The sequence below is a fragment of the Hevea brasiliensis genome, chromosome 7, assembly GCF_030052815.1.
Source record: "Hevea brasiliensis isolate MT/VB/25A 57/8 chromosome 7, ASM3005281v1, whole genome shotgun sequence".
Classification (NCBI taxonomy): Eukaryota; Viridiplantae; Streptophyta; class Magnoliopsida; order Malpighiales; family Euphorbiaceae; genus Hevea; species Hevea brasiliensis.
In genome coordinates, this window is record NC_079499.1 from 96,782,698 (window position 1) to 96,800,466 (window position 17,769).

The following is a 17,769-nucleotide window of genomic DNA, read 5'->3' on the forward strand; positions in this document are numbered from 1 at the left end:
ATCACAAAAAAAATTTTTTTTTTAAATATATTAATTAAAAAATATTAAAAAATAATTTAAAATTAAATTGAATAAATTTTAATTATAAAAACACTTAAATAATAAAATTATTTTTTTAAATTATTTTTTTAACAACATTTAAAATAATACTTTTTATTCAGAAAAACAGTTTTGACCTTCAATTACAATACCAAACAGGCAATAAATCAAAACTAAACTAACCCATTAATTATTGGTGTAAATTAAATGGAAGAGGCCTTCAATACTCAATCATGGAGTTTTTATCAATAATTATGAAAGAGAATTATAAACTGTAAGATCCGAATTTTAAATTATTCTTAGATAATCTGAATTTTACTGTTAGATTAAAACATTAGTTAAAATGATTTGTAAGTTTTAAATATTGATATGAATCCATAGGTGTTTAATAGAACTGAATAATAAAGAAAAATTTACATAATTATCTCTAACTAGCTTGGGATTAAAACTTAAGTCGTCGTGTTAAAACATCAATTAAATGTAAAGCTCGTGCCGCTCTCCAGTCTCCATACATCATTAGCTATCCTTCCAACTAAAAGTAGTAAACAGTAACACTTTCTGAGTTGCCAATTGAAGATGGTAGAAAATAGCCTTCAGTCGATGCCTATATGTGATTAATAAAAAATAAATAAATAAATAAATAAACCAATATGCCCACTATATTTATCTCAACTAACCCACTAAAGAAATTATGGAATTACAAATTATAATTTATTCTGTCCTTTTCTCAACTTTTTTTCTTTATCAAATCTCTCTATGTTTAGAGTGAAGCATTTCCTCTGTTTTTTTTTTTTTTTTTTTTTTTTTGTCTCTTGGGTTATAGTCCTCTTCTCTGCCATATCAGGCGGTCTTCTCCTTGCTCTTTAAGTGAATTCATAAATAGCTTTTGGTTTGAAGTATAGTCGGCTGATATTAGAAGAGGGATTTGTTTATGGCTATCGTAGGTTTAGATTTTTTTATTTTTTATTTTTAGTTTCTTTTGCTTCTTGGTTTATAGTCGCTGCATGCAGGCAGTTTGATGTAGAATAAAGAGAAAGAACCAGAAGAAAAAAGAGAAATAAAGAATCAATCTTCGAAAGGGAGAACTAATTTTCAAAATATAATTGATTTCATAAAAATTACCATAACAAAACTTATATAATAATAATAATTAGAAATCTCAATCACATTAGAATTTTAGAACTCTAATTTCACCATAATTAGAAATGCTAAATTAAATTAAAATAAATTAAGAATTAATAAAATTCCTAAATAATAAATCTCATAATAATAAAATTCATAAAAAATAAAACTCTTAAATTTTCAAATTTTATATAGAATATAATTTCTAAATTGTATTAGGAATATCATTTTCTTATTCTTCATTGATATATATTTACATATTTTTACTAAAAAAAACCTCATAGATAATTGTGTTTTACCTTTTAAAAGTCTTTAAGAACTTGTCAACCTTGATATTCCCTCTGGTTGAAAGTATATCGTTCACTTGATAAAATAATATTCACTCTCTCAATATTTCTAAAAGAAATAATAAGAAAAAAAACTTGATATTTCTCCTCAATTTTTACTTTATATCTTCTTCAAAGTCCTCCCACTAATATGACAACTTATATTTCAAGAGCCTACATAAAATGGTGCCACTGTGAAGGGAATCACATTCAATAATGGATGTAGCAGCTGCTAAAAGTGAGAAAATGACTGGGATTGAAAACAAAGTGGCTGTCAAGCACATGTAATTTGTTTCCTATATTCATATTTTGACAAAAAAAATGGTATTAACAAGAATAACAATAATAATATTAGTAATTATGATTAGATAATATTATGGGTCAGATTTCTATATTATTAATTATTCATCAGCAGGATGTCTCGGTTAAAGTATACAACTAATTGAGTAAGCTTTCCAGAATTCATGATAGCAGCTGAATTTGCATCCTGTCCTGTAACTTGTTTAACACAAGGGCGGCTAGCTAGTTTTCGTCCCCAGATGGCCAAACCTTGGAAAAAATATCTTGCTGCGCATTTACGGAGAGATGAAAACAAAATGAAATTGTCAAGCCAAGTTAGGTTATAATGATGAGGAGATGGTAGATGTCTGTTGTTAGTACAATTTCATTTGAATATTTCCATATTTTATGTAATTGATTTGGAGTTTTAAAATATAAATTCAATTGAGTTAGTGAAGTTTTGTATTTTAAAATCAAATTAATTTCATATTTAATTTGAGATGGCAGTGTAGTTTTAGAATATAATTAATTGGATAATTATCAATTGTATTCACTTAATTTTGAGTAATTTTATAAAAATTATTTAATTTTAATTTTTTTATAAAACTTTTTGAATTTTAATTTAATTTTATAAAAATCACTATGATCAAAAATTAAAAATTTTTAGATTAATTTATTAACATGTCGATGATTTTATAAATAAAATTGTCTAACTGATTGCTAATAGAAAGAAAATGAATAAAAGAGACAGGTTTAATGACGATGAATAGTTAAATTTTTTTATACATCTTATTTTTTTTAAGAAATTAATAAAATAAGATAATTTTATTTATAAAATGATTTATAAGTCAACATGAAATATTTTAATTTTTTATTAAAATAATTTTTATAAAATCAATTAAAAATTAATAAATTCTAATAAATTTAAAATTTTATAAAAATATTTATAAAATTAAATAATTGTGAATAATATTTATTTAATATAACTGTTATATATATATGATAATTACATGATATGAATTAATCATAATAAATTTTATGTGAGTCTCTTTATAATTAAAAATTCACCTCTTTATAATTAATGGTAAAGTCTATCTAAGCAATTGAATACAATAATTTGTCAATATAATATTTGGATTTTTTTTAAAAAAAATCAAAACTTTCCACATATTCTTCTTAAATTACTCTAAGTAAAATTGTAAAAAAAAAAAAAAAAAAAAAGGTAATTGTATAGTGGTTCTAGAAATCGCTGGCTGTGATTTGGCAGCAGTCTCTCCCACTCCCGCTAGTGAGTACACACCTTTTTGGTGCTTTCGGCAAAGGTACACCATGACGTTGACAAACCTTTTATTTTTACCTGCCGCCATTGGTATTGAAATTATCAATGCAGGCATTAATCATAAGTTAAGTTGGCAATGTCACTCTCTTTTTCAATAATTCAAACTTCTTAATTAATTCTATCAAATTTGTCAATTTGGTCCAGCAATTACTTGACATTATTTTGTTGCTAATCACATTATTAATCCCAATATGTTTAATTAATCAAACATGCAAGAAACCAACAAAATTAGAAAATCAAATAGTAATCAATTGCAGAAAAAACAGCAGCATAAGTTAGTTCTAGTCTTCTATACCAGAACCTGCTTAGTAAACACCTATATACATTTTTTTCATAAAAATGGCCAAAAAATATCACAAACTTATGCATTAAAGATTGATTGACCTTCGTATAACATGATAATAATTAAAATTTGTGCATTAAAGATTGAGTGACCTGACATGCATATCTAAGATATAGTTAATTGAGTTGAATATTCTGTAGATTAGAAATTTTTGATGCTCGATTCATGTAAATTGGGAAATAACGATGCATATGATCCATCTTGAATTGAAACCCATGATGAGAGGAACCCATAAACGTTAAGAATACCAACTATGGTGATCAAATATGGCCTTTAATTGAAAAATGAAATCTAAAATTTGGGTCATTTTTCATTAGGAATGAGTCTTTCGAAATAAGTAGGAGTGAGCACTATTTAATTTGAACTAAGTAAATTAAATCAAATCATCTTAATTTGGTAATTCGGTTCAGTTTTTAAGATAATCCGGTTTGGTTCGATTTTATATTTTAAAAATTTCAGTTATTTCGATTTGGTTTGATTTTAAAGAGAAAAATCGATTAAACCGAACCAAATTGAATTACTTTATTAATTTTTTAAATTGATTTATTTTTATAGAAAATTTATGAATTATATGTAATTATATATATAAATTATTTAATTTCATTAATTAATGGTTATTAGGTTCAAACCAAGATCAAAATCAGACTAAATAACTTGAAAATTAAAATTAAATTAAAAAATTAATCTAAACTCAAAAACTGATTGATTCAAACTGAATCAAACTGAAATAGTGCGGTTTGATTTGATTTAATTTTTTATTTATTTTAGTTCAATTCGACTTCTAAAATATAGTAATCCGGTTAATTCGAATTTAATAATTCGATTTGATTTGAACCAAATATTTAGCCTTAGATATTGGACAGTAGCTAGAGGTTTTCCAGAGGAAGGGAGCAAGCGGTGGCAACGGAGATGGCGATAGTGGTAGTAGAAATAAAGGAAAAGGGAAGAGAAAGGTCAGGGTAATAGAGAAATTTCTAAATAAATTTTTAAACTTTTCACACATCTAAATAAAAAATAAAATACAAAAATTCAGAATATTGTATGGGTGAATTCATTTACCCTTTAGACAAATTATTGAAATTAGACATGTAATTAATGTAATTAACTTGATATTAACCCATGATTTTCTGTGGTAGATACATATGGGTTTACTTCATACCTTCTAGACCTTCTAGATCACTCAATAGTTGAAAGTGAATGCTACAAGAACAAAGCTTATGATCAGTATTATATAATATAACAATAATATGTATCTGTAGCTTTCTCAGTGTAATTATTTGTTATAATTTTCGGAGCTTGTAAAGTGACTAATCAATTATTAAATAAGTTATGAAATTTTATACATAATAGACCATGACACATTAGGTGATTATTATTATTATTATTATTATTATTAGATTACGATTAATATAAGTTCGAATTCATATATATATATATTATTTTTATATATTTTTTAATATAAATATTTAATTTGAGTATAAAATTCATTCCTATATAAATTTGTACAAAAATTTATTACTGTTATTATTATTTTTGGATAGCATGTAAAGGTTGTTTTAGGTGATTAAATTTATAGCATAAAAGTGATGAACTGTAACATAAATACTTTATTTCCCACTGGAAAAAAAAAAAAAAAGGGTAAATGCGACGTCACTTAAGGTAATGGGTGGTGGCCATCTTTATTTACACTCTCCGTGCCAACTAAACAAATCAAAGGCCATATTTGTGCCCATCGATCAGACCAGCCAAGCGACCTGATCACCGTTAACCACTAGGCTCAAGCTCAGGTACCTGCATACGTGGCTCCACGTCAGCTACTTTCTAAACTATTGGCTATTAGCATTATTTCCTTTCATAAAAGTGGGACCCAAATCTTTGTTTCTACAGTGGACCCACCAGCTTATGTCAGCTCCAAATGGCCATATATGTATATGCGGGCTTGCAAAAAGGCATAGCTAAGGCTTGAATTGAACTAACCCACCCCACCGCATTAGTGCCCACTGACTCGAAAGCCAATCCCAGTAATCACCATAAGAGCAAATAGACCAAAACACCCCTGGAGTGCATTTTTCACGCCCCAAAAAAAAGTGGGTCCCACCTCCCAGGAGTGCAGTCCAGTTTTGCCCATAAATATGAGGCCCCTAGGCCGCATTTATTCCCTTTCCTCCTCCTCCTTTTCTCTCCTATCTATTGAGCAATTTCGTCGGCCATGTTGTCTGCTGTTCCTGCAGCCTTCTTCTCCTCCCCCGATTCCATGCTTGGAAACCCATTTCCGTCCTTGTCAAACGGCTTCAAGCTATGGGACTATTCCGACCTTTTTGCCGCCACCGATGACCCTCCATCACCAAAACCTGTTGTTTTGAGTTCTGTTTCTGATAAACCAAACGAACCGAACCGTTCTGACTCAAACCCTACCAACTCTAACTCCAATTCTGATGACCCGAACCAGAGCACCGTTTCGGTTGTCGATGAGCGAAAACTGAGGCGGATGATATCGAACCGGGAGTCAGCGAGGCGTTCACGCATGCGAAAACAGAGGCACTTAGAAAACCTAAGAAACCAGGTGAACCGGCTGAGGATTGAGAATCGGGAACTAACGAACCGTTTGCGCTTAGTCCTGTACAATTGCCAGGGCGAACAGAGGGAGAACGACCGGCTTCGGTCTGAGCATCGTATGCTGCGACAAAAGCTCTTAAACATACGCCAAATTTTGATGTTCAGGCAACTGCAACAATTCACATCTGCATGGCCATCCAATGACATAATCACGACCGAACAAACCCCATCATCATTAATGACAACATGATCTACATATATATATATATATATATATATATATATATATATAATAAATCATCCCCTTAAAGTTTTGAATAGTAACAAAGAGTCTCGTTACTAAGCAGATGAAAGTCCCAACTCTTTTTGTTCTCCTACTCAAAGAGAAAGGGAGCAAATAGTCTCTCCACTGTGCTCTTAAAACAAAGAAAAATGGTGGGGTTTTGGGTATGTTTGGAAAAAGAGCGGTTTTGATGAAGCCGAGTTGGGCTTATTGTAGCGTATAAAACCTAGTTAGTTTTGGCTTTCATTAGAGCATATTTTATGTTGGCTATTTTTACTAGTTTTTAGTTAAGATGTAATTGGATCCATTTTTTTCTTTTATAAATTTGGATCCATAAGTTAGCTCCGTTCACTCATTTTGTCAATAAATTAATTATTATATCTATTTAATCTGTGCCTTATGCAGTCCACCAACCCAACTTCCTAGTTATATTAAATCCAATTTCTTTCTACTTTAATATTTTTAATTTTTTTTTTTGTATAAAGCTCAAAATTTGAGGGGAAAAAATCAATATTTGAGGGTATTATTATCCTTCCAATCAAAGAAATATGACCCATTAATAATTAAATTAGAAGAAAAATATAACTTTTTTTTAAAAATTAATTATTATACCTTATTTTTTTTATTTATTCTCTTATATATCTTTTTCACTTAATTGAGGTTTTCTATTTTTTTTTATTTAATATCTAAATAAAAAATTGAAGAAATTATTTTTTTTTCTCTTTTCGTCAGTAAAGAAATTAAACAGAAAAAAGCAAGACGGCATGTTACTCCACCGGCCTTGTCCAAATAATGCAGAGCCAATGATTGATGGACAATTATCCACGCAAGACGCTGATAAATCCGTTAAAAAAATAAATTCCATCACCGACTTATGTCCAATAATAATAACAATAATTGCAAGTTGCAGACATCAGTCTATTTCTCCGCAAGTGTACATTTTCTGGAAAAAAAAAAAAATATATATATATATATATATATATATATTTTACGTAGAAAATATACTAAAATGATATAAATATCTTTATGTTTTTTTAATACTAAAAAAAATTTATAATATCTAAAAAATGAAAAAAAAAAACACATTACTAACGTCAGAGCAATAGAAAATGACTCTAACTTAATTATAGTGTAAAAATATTAAATACTTTCAAATTTTAAATTATTTTTATTTAATTTTAAATTAATTTATTAAAATAATCATGTTCATATTCATTCTTTTATATATATATATATATATATATATATATATATATATATTAACTATAATTAAGTAAATATTTTCTAAAACATTTTACCTTCTTGAGGTATTATTATTTAGCTTGCATTGGTTTATGGAATGTTGATGTAACATTAAAACTAACTTAAATAAAAAATTGTCACGAATAGCAATTTCATTAATGAAGGGAGAAATTATGTGATGATACAAAATCTTATACTCCTAATTTGATTATAATAAAAGTTTTGTTCTTTAAAAATATAATTATTTTAAATTAATAAATATTTTTATTTATAAAATTAATTAAACTAATATTAAAATTAATATTTTTTTAAATAATTAAATTAATATTTATATATAAATAATAAATTATTCAATGCGTGTTGTATGTACTTCAAAGTCCAAGTATTCATAAAGAGAACAATAACTATATGGTTTGAAATTAATGATGGTATTAAGGGGCCACTAATTGTGATTAAAGAAGTAATTAATCCCATCACCCCCATAAACAAAAGAAGGATCCCTTCTTCACTCCCAATTTTGATTTCTCTTCACCTTTCAATAAAAAATTACAAGTTAAAAAAAAAAACACCACAATGCCGATTATTTTTATATATAGATTTTTTTTTCTACACTCGATATATTATGAATTCAAGACACAATATATATATATATATGAGGACTTACCTATTAAATATATAAATTTAAATCCATGATAAATCAGGTCTAAGCAATATATTATTTTAGCTTTTGTAATTGAATGTCCAACCCAATCAGCATCATGTTAGAATCACAAATGGATATTCCTCTTATGATTCTTTTATGAATTCTTCCATTAATATCTCCATTAGTATAACAAAACAGGAATTAGCAATTCAAATCTTAATAATTTCTTCTTTTTTTTTTTTAAATATTCAATATCACTAAACAATATCATTAATATTGCTTTAAGTATGCAATCCAAAAAAATATAATATAATCTGCATGTCTATGACTATAAACCTAACCTTTAAATCTATCTTATATAATGTCATCGATGTTTGGATCACATACCAAATCATGGCAGATTTTTTTTTTTTAAATTGAAGTTTGGTGTTTTAATTGAATATGCAGATTAATGCTGACTCAAGACCATAAAATTATCAGAGAGGTAGGTATAGATTGCAATCTATGCCAAAGAGGGAGTCACTCCAAAAAGGCAGGTTTAGGGCATGAAGGTGTCATCTATTTGTCTCTTCTTTCTTCATGATGCTGTTTAAGGTATTCACGGGTATGGATATGAAAAAAAAAGAAAACATTGGGTACCTAGTTGGTTTGAGCAACATTTTCTATGCTGTCAGTGATGACTGATGAAGAACGGGAGGATGAATGATGAGAAATAAAAAATAGTTATGCGTACCTAACATTTCCCTTTTATATAGCAATTGGTTAGACTCTTATTTGGATTAGAGATTTGAGTTTGAATAAAACTTAGTTTAGTTATTAGTTTTTGTTGGATTATAAATTTCTATTGAACTAAAATTCTAACTCTGTCATATGAGAAACGAGGAGAGTCACTTTAATGACTCGCCCTGGCATTCGACCCATATAGGTTAGGTCAATCGACCATGGAGGGTTTTGGACAAGTAGCATCACTTCAAAAGCAATTAATAATGACAAAAACATTGTTTTCGAAACACAGCTATAAAGCGACGTGGGGAGGCATATTCAATCGTTAATGCACACATCTTCTTTATTCACGCTTCCAAGAAAATTTAGCAAGAATGGAAAAAAGAAATATATATTATGTATCATAAAAAAAGAAAAGAAGGAAAGAAAGAAAGAAATTGATCTCCACTAACAGAGTATAATAAAACTACTATTAACAAAAGCTGGATCCTACTCTTCTATCTACCAGTGACGTATAAGCTTCATTTTGCTTGCTTCGTGCCATGACTATCCTTCCTCTTCCTTTAAGAAAATTTTACTTTGTCATTGTAGATAGGACTGAAATATAATGACGAATTAAGATTTATTATAATAAATAAAAAAAGGTAGCAATCCCTTTTCTTCACTAATGATGGTGCATAATTTTCAATTATTTTTTAAAAATTCCAAGCTAAGTGCATATAACTACATATATTAAATATTAGCAAAGAATAAAAGCATAGTCATTGATTTCCTTTTCCTTGAAACTAGGAACTTGCTCGAAAGCAGGAACTCTCAACATCATCTATGTGAAAGCTAAAGAATAATTGTAGCCTACTTAAGCAACTGTTCAATTAAATTAAATCTGCTCTTTCTACCAATGCTTGCAGGTTGCAGCCTAGATATGCAAAGTCCGCCACTACCAGTGTTAGATAGGTTTCAAGAATCGAAGGTTAACAGTGACTAATTAAGGACATCATTACACTCTTTTGATTCTTTATGAAATGATCGAGACGTCGTCTCACTATCTCCTCCAACCAGTCTGAATATAATTACATGCGCTTGTGGGGATCAATCCATTGCTTTAATCAAAGATAATAAAAACATGGGATGCCAATTAAATTATTAATTTTAACATATTTAAAGATGTGATGGTTAAAGGATACAGAATGTGCTGTATGGTATCACTCTTTTATTATATAATTTTTTCACAAGTTATTAGGTTTAATATTGGATTACTTTATGCAAATTTTACAACATCCAATGTCTGGAATTAATACAAAGGCAACGTGGATCTAATGATATTGGCATTCTATATTTGAAGCAAAACATTACTTATTTATATGAGGAAGTGGATGGGCTTACCATATGAGGCCTAGGTTGCCAAGCTAATTGGATTTGAAGTAAGAATCAGGCCTAGATTGACAAGCTTATTGGATTTGACGTAAGAATCAGGCCTAAATCAAAACCCAATCGGAGCCCGATCCCAAACAATGAGGCCCCAAAAGGTGCAACGATCCGCATTGGGAAAGCGAAAACCCTAACTCTGCTCCCCTATAAAAGCCTCCCTTAGCGATAGGTTTCGGCAAAGCAGATGTGACTTCTGCTTCTACGCCGTAAGGCCACTTTTTGTTTGTTTGTGATTAGCGATTTAGTTGTGGCTGGGAATGGGAGGAGATGGAGAGGGAGTTAGGATTTTCGGAAGGTTGTGAAATGGGTAGGTGGGTAAGATGACTTAATTGATGAGTTTCCGTTGTAATTGTTATCTTACCCACACCGCCCATTCCACAGGTTTCTGATTATTCCTCCCTCTCCTCGTCTTCTTCATCGATCACATGAGCTTTCAACTTTTATGGAGGTCAAGTGGTGATTGGGGATTTCATCAAATTTATCAGCAAAATTGCATAACCATCAGCTTGTAGCAGCAATTTCTCAGCCGTTTTCTTTTGGGACAGGGTTTGTTTCGCATCCCTCTTTACTTGTTACTGTTTATGCGAATAATTATATAAAAATAAATAATTACCTAAATAAGCTTATATGGTTATCAACAAGACCCAACAGCCCACTAAAAAAGTTTTGCTACATCAACTCCAACCCAAAACCCTATCAACCTGAATCCTTTATTATTTCATTTATATTTTAAAGTTGATTCCGCTTAATCAATGAAGTTTGAAGTTATTGAGTGTTGCTTGGTGACATTTTTTGTTTACTATTTTTTATTTTTCATAATAAAAGAACTATTTATTGATTTGGTTTTTAAGTTTGAAAACTAATTAGTAATTATCTTCTCCCTCCTATTATGGAGAATGTAAACTATTTATAAAATAATGAACAAAATATAATCACAGTGTATAAAAGATTTCCATAATATATCAATCTTTCATGGCAAAAGACTTCCAAATCTCCTAACATCAAACTACTAATTATCCATAATAACGGTCATCAAAATCAAACAATACCATATTCTAATATTGGCAAAATGTCTATTTAGACTCCCAAAGTTTTGCTCAATCAAAAATATATACGAAAGAGCAATTATTATTGTGCGCCGTGCACAGTGGAAAAAGACACGAAAATTTTTTTTATGTCAGTTAGATTATAATAAGGTTTAAATATAAGACCTTCTTACATATACAAATGATGTTTGTGAATATTATAGTTCTGATAGATGAGACGTGGTTTTGGAGAAGTTCACTAGAGTTCTCTAGAGTTAAGTTAAGTATAACGAAAATAAGTAAAGGATGAGGAAAAAAGTTAGTTTGGATGGAGTGATATTATTTCAAATATTTCACTTTAAATATATCGACTCAATCTTTTAAGTAGATAGTGGATATGAGGATGACCTTAATCATAGAATTAAGGTCGGATGGTTGAAGTGGAGACATACCAAGAGAGTTTTATTTCCCTATAAGTTGAAAAGAAAATTTTATATGGTAATAAATGTTAGGCAATGTGTCTAAGATAGGAGTTGTGGAGATGAAAATATTAAGGTGGATGAGTGGCTATACTATACTAAACAAAGTATAACTTGAGAATAAGTGGTGCCAATTGAAGTATAACTTGAGAATAAGTGGTGTCAATTGAAGATAATTTGAGAGAAGGGAGATCGAGATGGTTTGATTATATGAAGCATAAACATTGGGAGGTTCTAGGTAGATGAGTAGGATTTAACTTAAAATCGTTTAGAGTGGAGAAAGAAATTCATATAACCGACCTCAATAAATTTTGGAATAAAAGTTTAGTTAAGTTGAGTTTCGAGGATCAAGTAGGCCTTTCATTTCTCAATTTCAATCGAATAAACTCTATGAATTATAATTTATAGTCAATTAAGTCTAATTTAATCATATGTACGACTGTTAAATAGTAGTTAAATAGAAAGGTGAAACTAATAAAAATAATATAATATTATTTTAAAAAACTTAATTAATTTAAAAATTAAAAAAAAAATCTAACCCAACTATTTTTTCTCTACGGTCTCTCTGCCTTCTTCTCCATTTTCTCCAACAATCTCAAGATGGAAGATTTCTTCTCTCCTTTCCCCCATTTTCTCTAACATTCTCAAGATGCAAGATTTCTTCTCCCCTCTCCATTTTCTCCAACATTCTCAAGATGCAAGCTTTCCACTGGATTTTAATTGATGAAAATTTTCTAATTTTCATTTTTTTAATCCCAATTTTTGCTAAATGGGCATTTGCAATTCCTGTGAATCTACCCCACCTAATTGCCGCAAAGACGATTCTACAACATGTTTCCTACTCTGTCAAGGTTTCTTACGTTCTCCAGAAGGATCTCACTTATTTCATTTGCAATGTTGATGAATGGAGCTTGACACGTCATTTCTGCCATTGACGAAGATGAAGATGCTGTTCCGTTCTTTCCCAAGGGTCCTTGATGTATAGTAGAGCTAAGTGTTTCTGAGGAGATTTCTCAACTTCTGGTTCTAGTTGCATCAGCTTTGCTACTTTTTCTTGAGAGTTTACTTCTACGTGGTCTGTAAAGATTTGCAACATTTATGAAAAACTCTTTGGCAGACTGAAACCATTGCTTTCAACTGGATATCCAAATTTTGATAATTAATAATTACAACAAATATTTTAATGTGTAAAGTCTTGGAATGAAATGTAGTCCTCTTCGAATTATAATTGTTATTTAAAAAAAAAAATTGCAATCACCATTGCAGAGAGAAAACAGAGTTCTTGATTTACTATAAAAAAAAATTAACGAAGATGGAGAGCTCCAAGGAAATAATCTGGTACTTTTATTCATATTTTTAATCATTTTAAATATAAAAAATAATATTTTATTTATCAAAAAATAACTTTAATTTTTAACCTAGTCAGTTAATACCATTAATTTTATACTTCTTTGACTAAAATTAAAATATAAGGAGCTTATTTAGTTCTCGAAATATTTTAAAAATTTAAGTGATTGTTGATAGGGCGAGCATTATTCGTTTTAAATTGAAAAATTAAACTGCTTTAATTCAGTAATTCGGTTTAATTTTATATTTTAAAAAAGTCGGTTATTTCAGTTCGATTTAACTTTAAAAAAAAAAAAATTGATTTGAACCCAACCGAACTGAATAGTATTTTTTATTTTTGAATTAATTTATTTTTATAAGGAATTTATGAATATTATATATATATATATATTGCTTAATTTTATTGATTAATGGTTATTAGATTTAAATTAAGATTAAAATTAAGTTAAATAATTTAAAAATTAAGTCTAAATTAAAAAATTAAGCAAAATTCAAAATCAATCGGTTTGAATCGAACCAAAATAAAGTAATTCCGTTCGATTAGATTTTTTATTTATTTCAATTCGATTCGATTTTAAGATATAGTAATTTAATTTTAATAATTTAATTCAGTTCGATTTGATTTGAATTAAACACTCATCCCTAACTATTAGGCAGAACTTTAAGGTCTAAATAGGTTTTTTTTTTTATCTTTAATCTATTTTTTTATTGGGAAAGAAAAATATTTCATTAGATAATATTGAATTATAAGGCCCAAAAGCCCAATAAAAAAGAATTGTTACATCAACTCCAACCCAAAACCAAGAAAAAAAGAACCCAAACCCTATCAACATGGATCCTTAGAAACTAAAAAAAAGCTGAAAACTGCGCCATGTTGCAAACATTATTTTTTGATATTTATCATGTTAATATAATTAATAAAAAATATTTATATTAAAATATATTTAATTTAATTTTATAAAAATATAAAATGTTATATTTATATTTTATAAATAAAATGTTATCTATTAATAATTATAAAATCATTTAGTTAATTTAATTAAAATAAAATTTTAATCATTCACTATATTGTATATTAGTTATGTATATATAATTTAGTTTAAGACCAATTTAACATTAATAACATGATATTTATTATATATTTGATAAAGTAAATTTTCATAATATAAAATACTTAATTATTAGGTTTAATTTTCTTATACTGATTAAAATAATAAATTAAATAACTCATCTAAAAAAAAGACTATTGTTATTCTTATGGTAACAGGTTTAGTATGTATAAAACAATGTATATACATATTGTTTTAAAAATTAAAAACAAAAAGGATAAGGAAATAATTTTAGTAGATAGTAATAATTTGAGAGTAATTTTATATAATTATTTTAATATAAAATAAATAATTATTTAAATAAAAAATTTTAATTTATAAAAATTATTTCAAATTAAAAAATAGTGAAGGATGTTAAGGTCAATTTAAATGGCAGAAATTAATTTATTAAGTCAATTAAATTGTGAGGATTTGTTATTCTTCATAGCTGAATTGCAAATTAATTCTTTTATAATTTATATTTATATAACTAAAAATTGAATTAATAGCATAAATAATATATCATTTTTCAATGTTTTTATATCCTGATAAATAATATAAGAGGAAACTCAACCTAACACTTAAAGCCCAATGGAAATATTCAGAAAGTTTTCTAAATCATAAACCACAAAGCCCATAGCTCGGTATGAGCAAAATTGGCTGATAATTAGGATCAACCGAGTCTTCCATCTTGAAAATAAAATCCAATTATTATGAAGTTTATCATGCAAGCGCCTCCAAGCTTCTTCACTTTCTTCCTTCATGACCTTCATCTTCCTTATCTTAAGGTGTTAATGAGCTCTTGGAACCACCTGCATTACTGATACTATTGCTGTTTACGACCTCTGGTAAAGGACCACTCGTTGAAGTTCCCCGAGAGATAGGAACACAGTTGCTTTGCTTTTTACTTAACTCATTGAAGTCGCTACTCATCCCCAAACCCATTCGGTTAGGATCAAACTCTCGAGATGACATTGATGGTGAGAGTGCAATTTTCTCATACATTGGGGTTGACATTGAGAGCTGGGTCCAGTCAGATTTCAACTCTTCAGGCCAACTAATGGCAGAGCGACTGCATTGGTCCTTAGGCCAATCTTCAATGAATTGGCGAAGAGGATGTTGGTCTTGGGTCTCCTGCTCATTGAAGCTTAAGAAAGGCTCAGAATCTCTAGAGTTCACATACCTCCTCCTCTTTGAAGAACTTATAAAAGACTCAGCGGAAATATTTCCAAATTCCGATAGTGGGGATTCTTCTTCAATAGTTTTAGGGAGGACAGTGAAAGGAGACTCGTCAGATTCCAGGTTGACAGCAGTAGCAGTTTTTAAAATCCTAGACTGTCGCTGTGTGATCACATTCACAAGCTTTTTGGAGGCATCTCCGTTGCTGATTACCAGCGTTGAGGTGGAGCTAGTCGCTGGCATCGCCTTTGAATTGGTGATCTGGCCGGTGGCAAGGACAGTTTGACCTTCCACGAGCTTTCTTGAACGATGTCTGCCCCTATTCAAGTGCCTTTCACAATACTTCTGGTCACCAACAACGTCCCTTGAGCACCGCCATTTCTTCCCGTCTGTTCTACGACACCTTCCAGGCTCAGGATCGACGGGGCTACCCATGTAACCCATATGGCCGAGAGTGCCCCATCCCACTGCACAAATATAACAAAAATAATAAACAAAAAATAGCCAAAATCTTACAAGGAGAGGTGACAATGTCATGAGGTGCTTGGTTAATAGAAAGTCTTGAAGATTACTTGAATTGGGACCGTAGAATCCACCAGAAAAGCCATATGGATAAGGGTAGAGCGGCTTCTTTAGGGGCGTAAGCAACTCAGGAGGCACAGGAACATTTGCAGAGAGGTACTTGAATATCAAAACCTGGTATTCTAACTCCATCCGCTGAGATGGAGTGAATGGTCCTTTTGCAACTGTGGAAGGCCCATTCATGCCTGCATTCAAACTTGCACCACCGTAACCTGCTAAAATAAACATTTCCAATTTTTAGAAAGGAAAAAAGAAATTAAAATTTTAGATGAAACACATTCGTACCTCCAGTTCTAGTATAAGCAGATGGTGGCGATTGATAGTGAGGAAAGCTAGTGTAGTTTGGGAGGGTTCTCTCAGCCAACCCATCATCTTTACTTAGAAATGAAGCAACTTCTGCTCTAAGTGAAGGAAAATTGAGCATTTGCCCTGGTTGGTGAGAATCACCATAGACCATAGAATCAGCAGTTGTCAACAAAGTAGCGCCCTGGTTTAATAGCATTGTCTTGGGGATTGAGAAATCAATAGTACCTTTAGGCATATAGTTTGATATCGTCCTCCATGCATCAGATGGTCTCTCTTGCCTAGCTAACCTGACTTGCTGAGCCTTTTGGTTATTGGCCTCAATGAGTGAGACTTGTGATTGTGAAGCAGCTTGGTTACTTCCAGAGGCCACAAAACCATCCAAGCTAGGAATGCCAGAATCCATTTTAAACACAATGCAACAGTACTCTAAAGAGCCTCTTTAGAGTAGGAGCTAATGCGAAGGAAGTGAAAACAGAAACTTGCGAGGTTTGAGCTTGGAAATGGTGGGGAGAGAGAGAGGAGTTGAATTCAGGGAGCAGACAAAGCTCAGTACAACACACTCTCCAAATCTCGGAAATAGGCAGCACAAATTTTTTCCATGGTTTTTATAGGTGAAGAAAAGTTAATTTTTGGTCATTTTTAGGGAAAACTCAAGTTACCATAATCTCCTTCTTAGGTTGTTAGATTTTCTTCTTATTTTTGGGATTTTGAAAGGGATAGCTTTTAGAGTAATTTACAAAATTCTTCGTCCTTAAGATAGAGATTTGTCACAACCAAGGAAATTACAGTGCATTGATAGAGATTTACACTTATTTTGGATTTATCTCTTAGCAAATATAAAACTGAGGAAAATTACATTGCATAGATAGAAATTTAACTCTTAGTAAATGTACTAATAAGAAGCAAAAGCCAATTTAGAAGGCATAGAATTTAATTCGTTTATGTGTTTGTCAAAAAAATTCATTAAATGTGGATATAATACGCTCTAAAAGAGAGAACTCAAGTTCAATCAGGCATTATTGGAAGGAATAACAATAAATTTTGAAGAGATTAATTTTTTATATACCATTAAACGAACATAAAAGATATTCTGATGTATAAAAAAATTCATAATAACTTGCCATATTAGTTTAATAATTATATAAATCTAATAATTCATTTATCAATATATAAATATATAATCTTTACTTAAACAAAATAATTTTAATTCATTTAAAGAGCTTTTTTTATTAAAATTAACCTAAGAAAAATATATTTTACATTTTCTAATATTTGGTGAAATACAAGGAAATAATAAGTAGCAAAGCATTCAAGGAAATAACTTTTGTAAATGCCTTAAAGAATTTATAGTATAACATATATGTGTATAAAAGGTTGTATACTTGAGAATTCAAATTTGAAAAATTTTCAATTAAAGGCTATAAATTCAAATAAATTAAC

General features: G+C 29.6%; 2 protein-coding genes and 1 long non-coding RNA gene across 3 annotated transcripts; 2 read left to right on the plus strand and 1 right to left on the minus strand.

The window, feature by feature from the left end:
* Positions 1-5,098: 5,098 nt before the first annotated feature.
* Positions 5,099-6,678, plus strand: LOC110666473 (basic leucine zipper 4-like). The gene has a single exon (XM_021826961.2). The coding sequence runs from the start codon at positions 5,658-5,660 to the stop codon at positions 6,252-6,254; it is 597 nt and encodes a 198-aa protein (XP_021682653.1). The 5' UTR covers positions 5,099-5,657; the 3' UTR covers positions 6,255-6,678.
* A 3,817-nt stretch (positions 6,679-10,495) lies between these two features.
* LOC110666474 (uncharacterized) lies at positions 10,496-11,093 on the plus strand. Its single transcript, XR_009150189.1, has 2 exons — positions 10,496-10,630; positions 10,705-11,093. It is a non-coding gene; the product is annotated as an uncharacterized LOC110666474 (long non-coding RNA).
* A 3,671-nt stretch (positions 11,094-14,764) lies between these two features.
* Positions 14,765-16,893, minus strand: LOC110666446 (growth-regulating factor 1-like). The gene is made up of 3 exons (XM_058150535.1): positions 16,309-16,893; positions 16,014-16,235; positions 14,765-15,908 (listed from the first exon to the last, which is right to left on the minus strand). Exons 1-3 carry the CDS (start codon positions 16,730-16,732, stop codon positions 15,046-15,048), a joined length of 1,509 nt encoding a protein of 502 aa, XP_058006518.1. The 5' UTR covers positions 16,733-16,893; the 3' UTR covers positions 14,765-15,045.
* Positions 16,894-17,769: the final 876 nt, after the last annotated feature.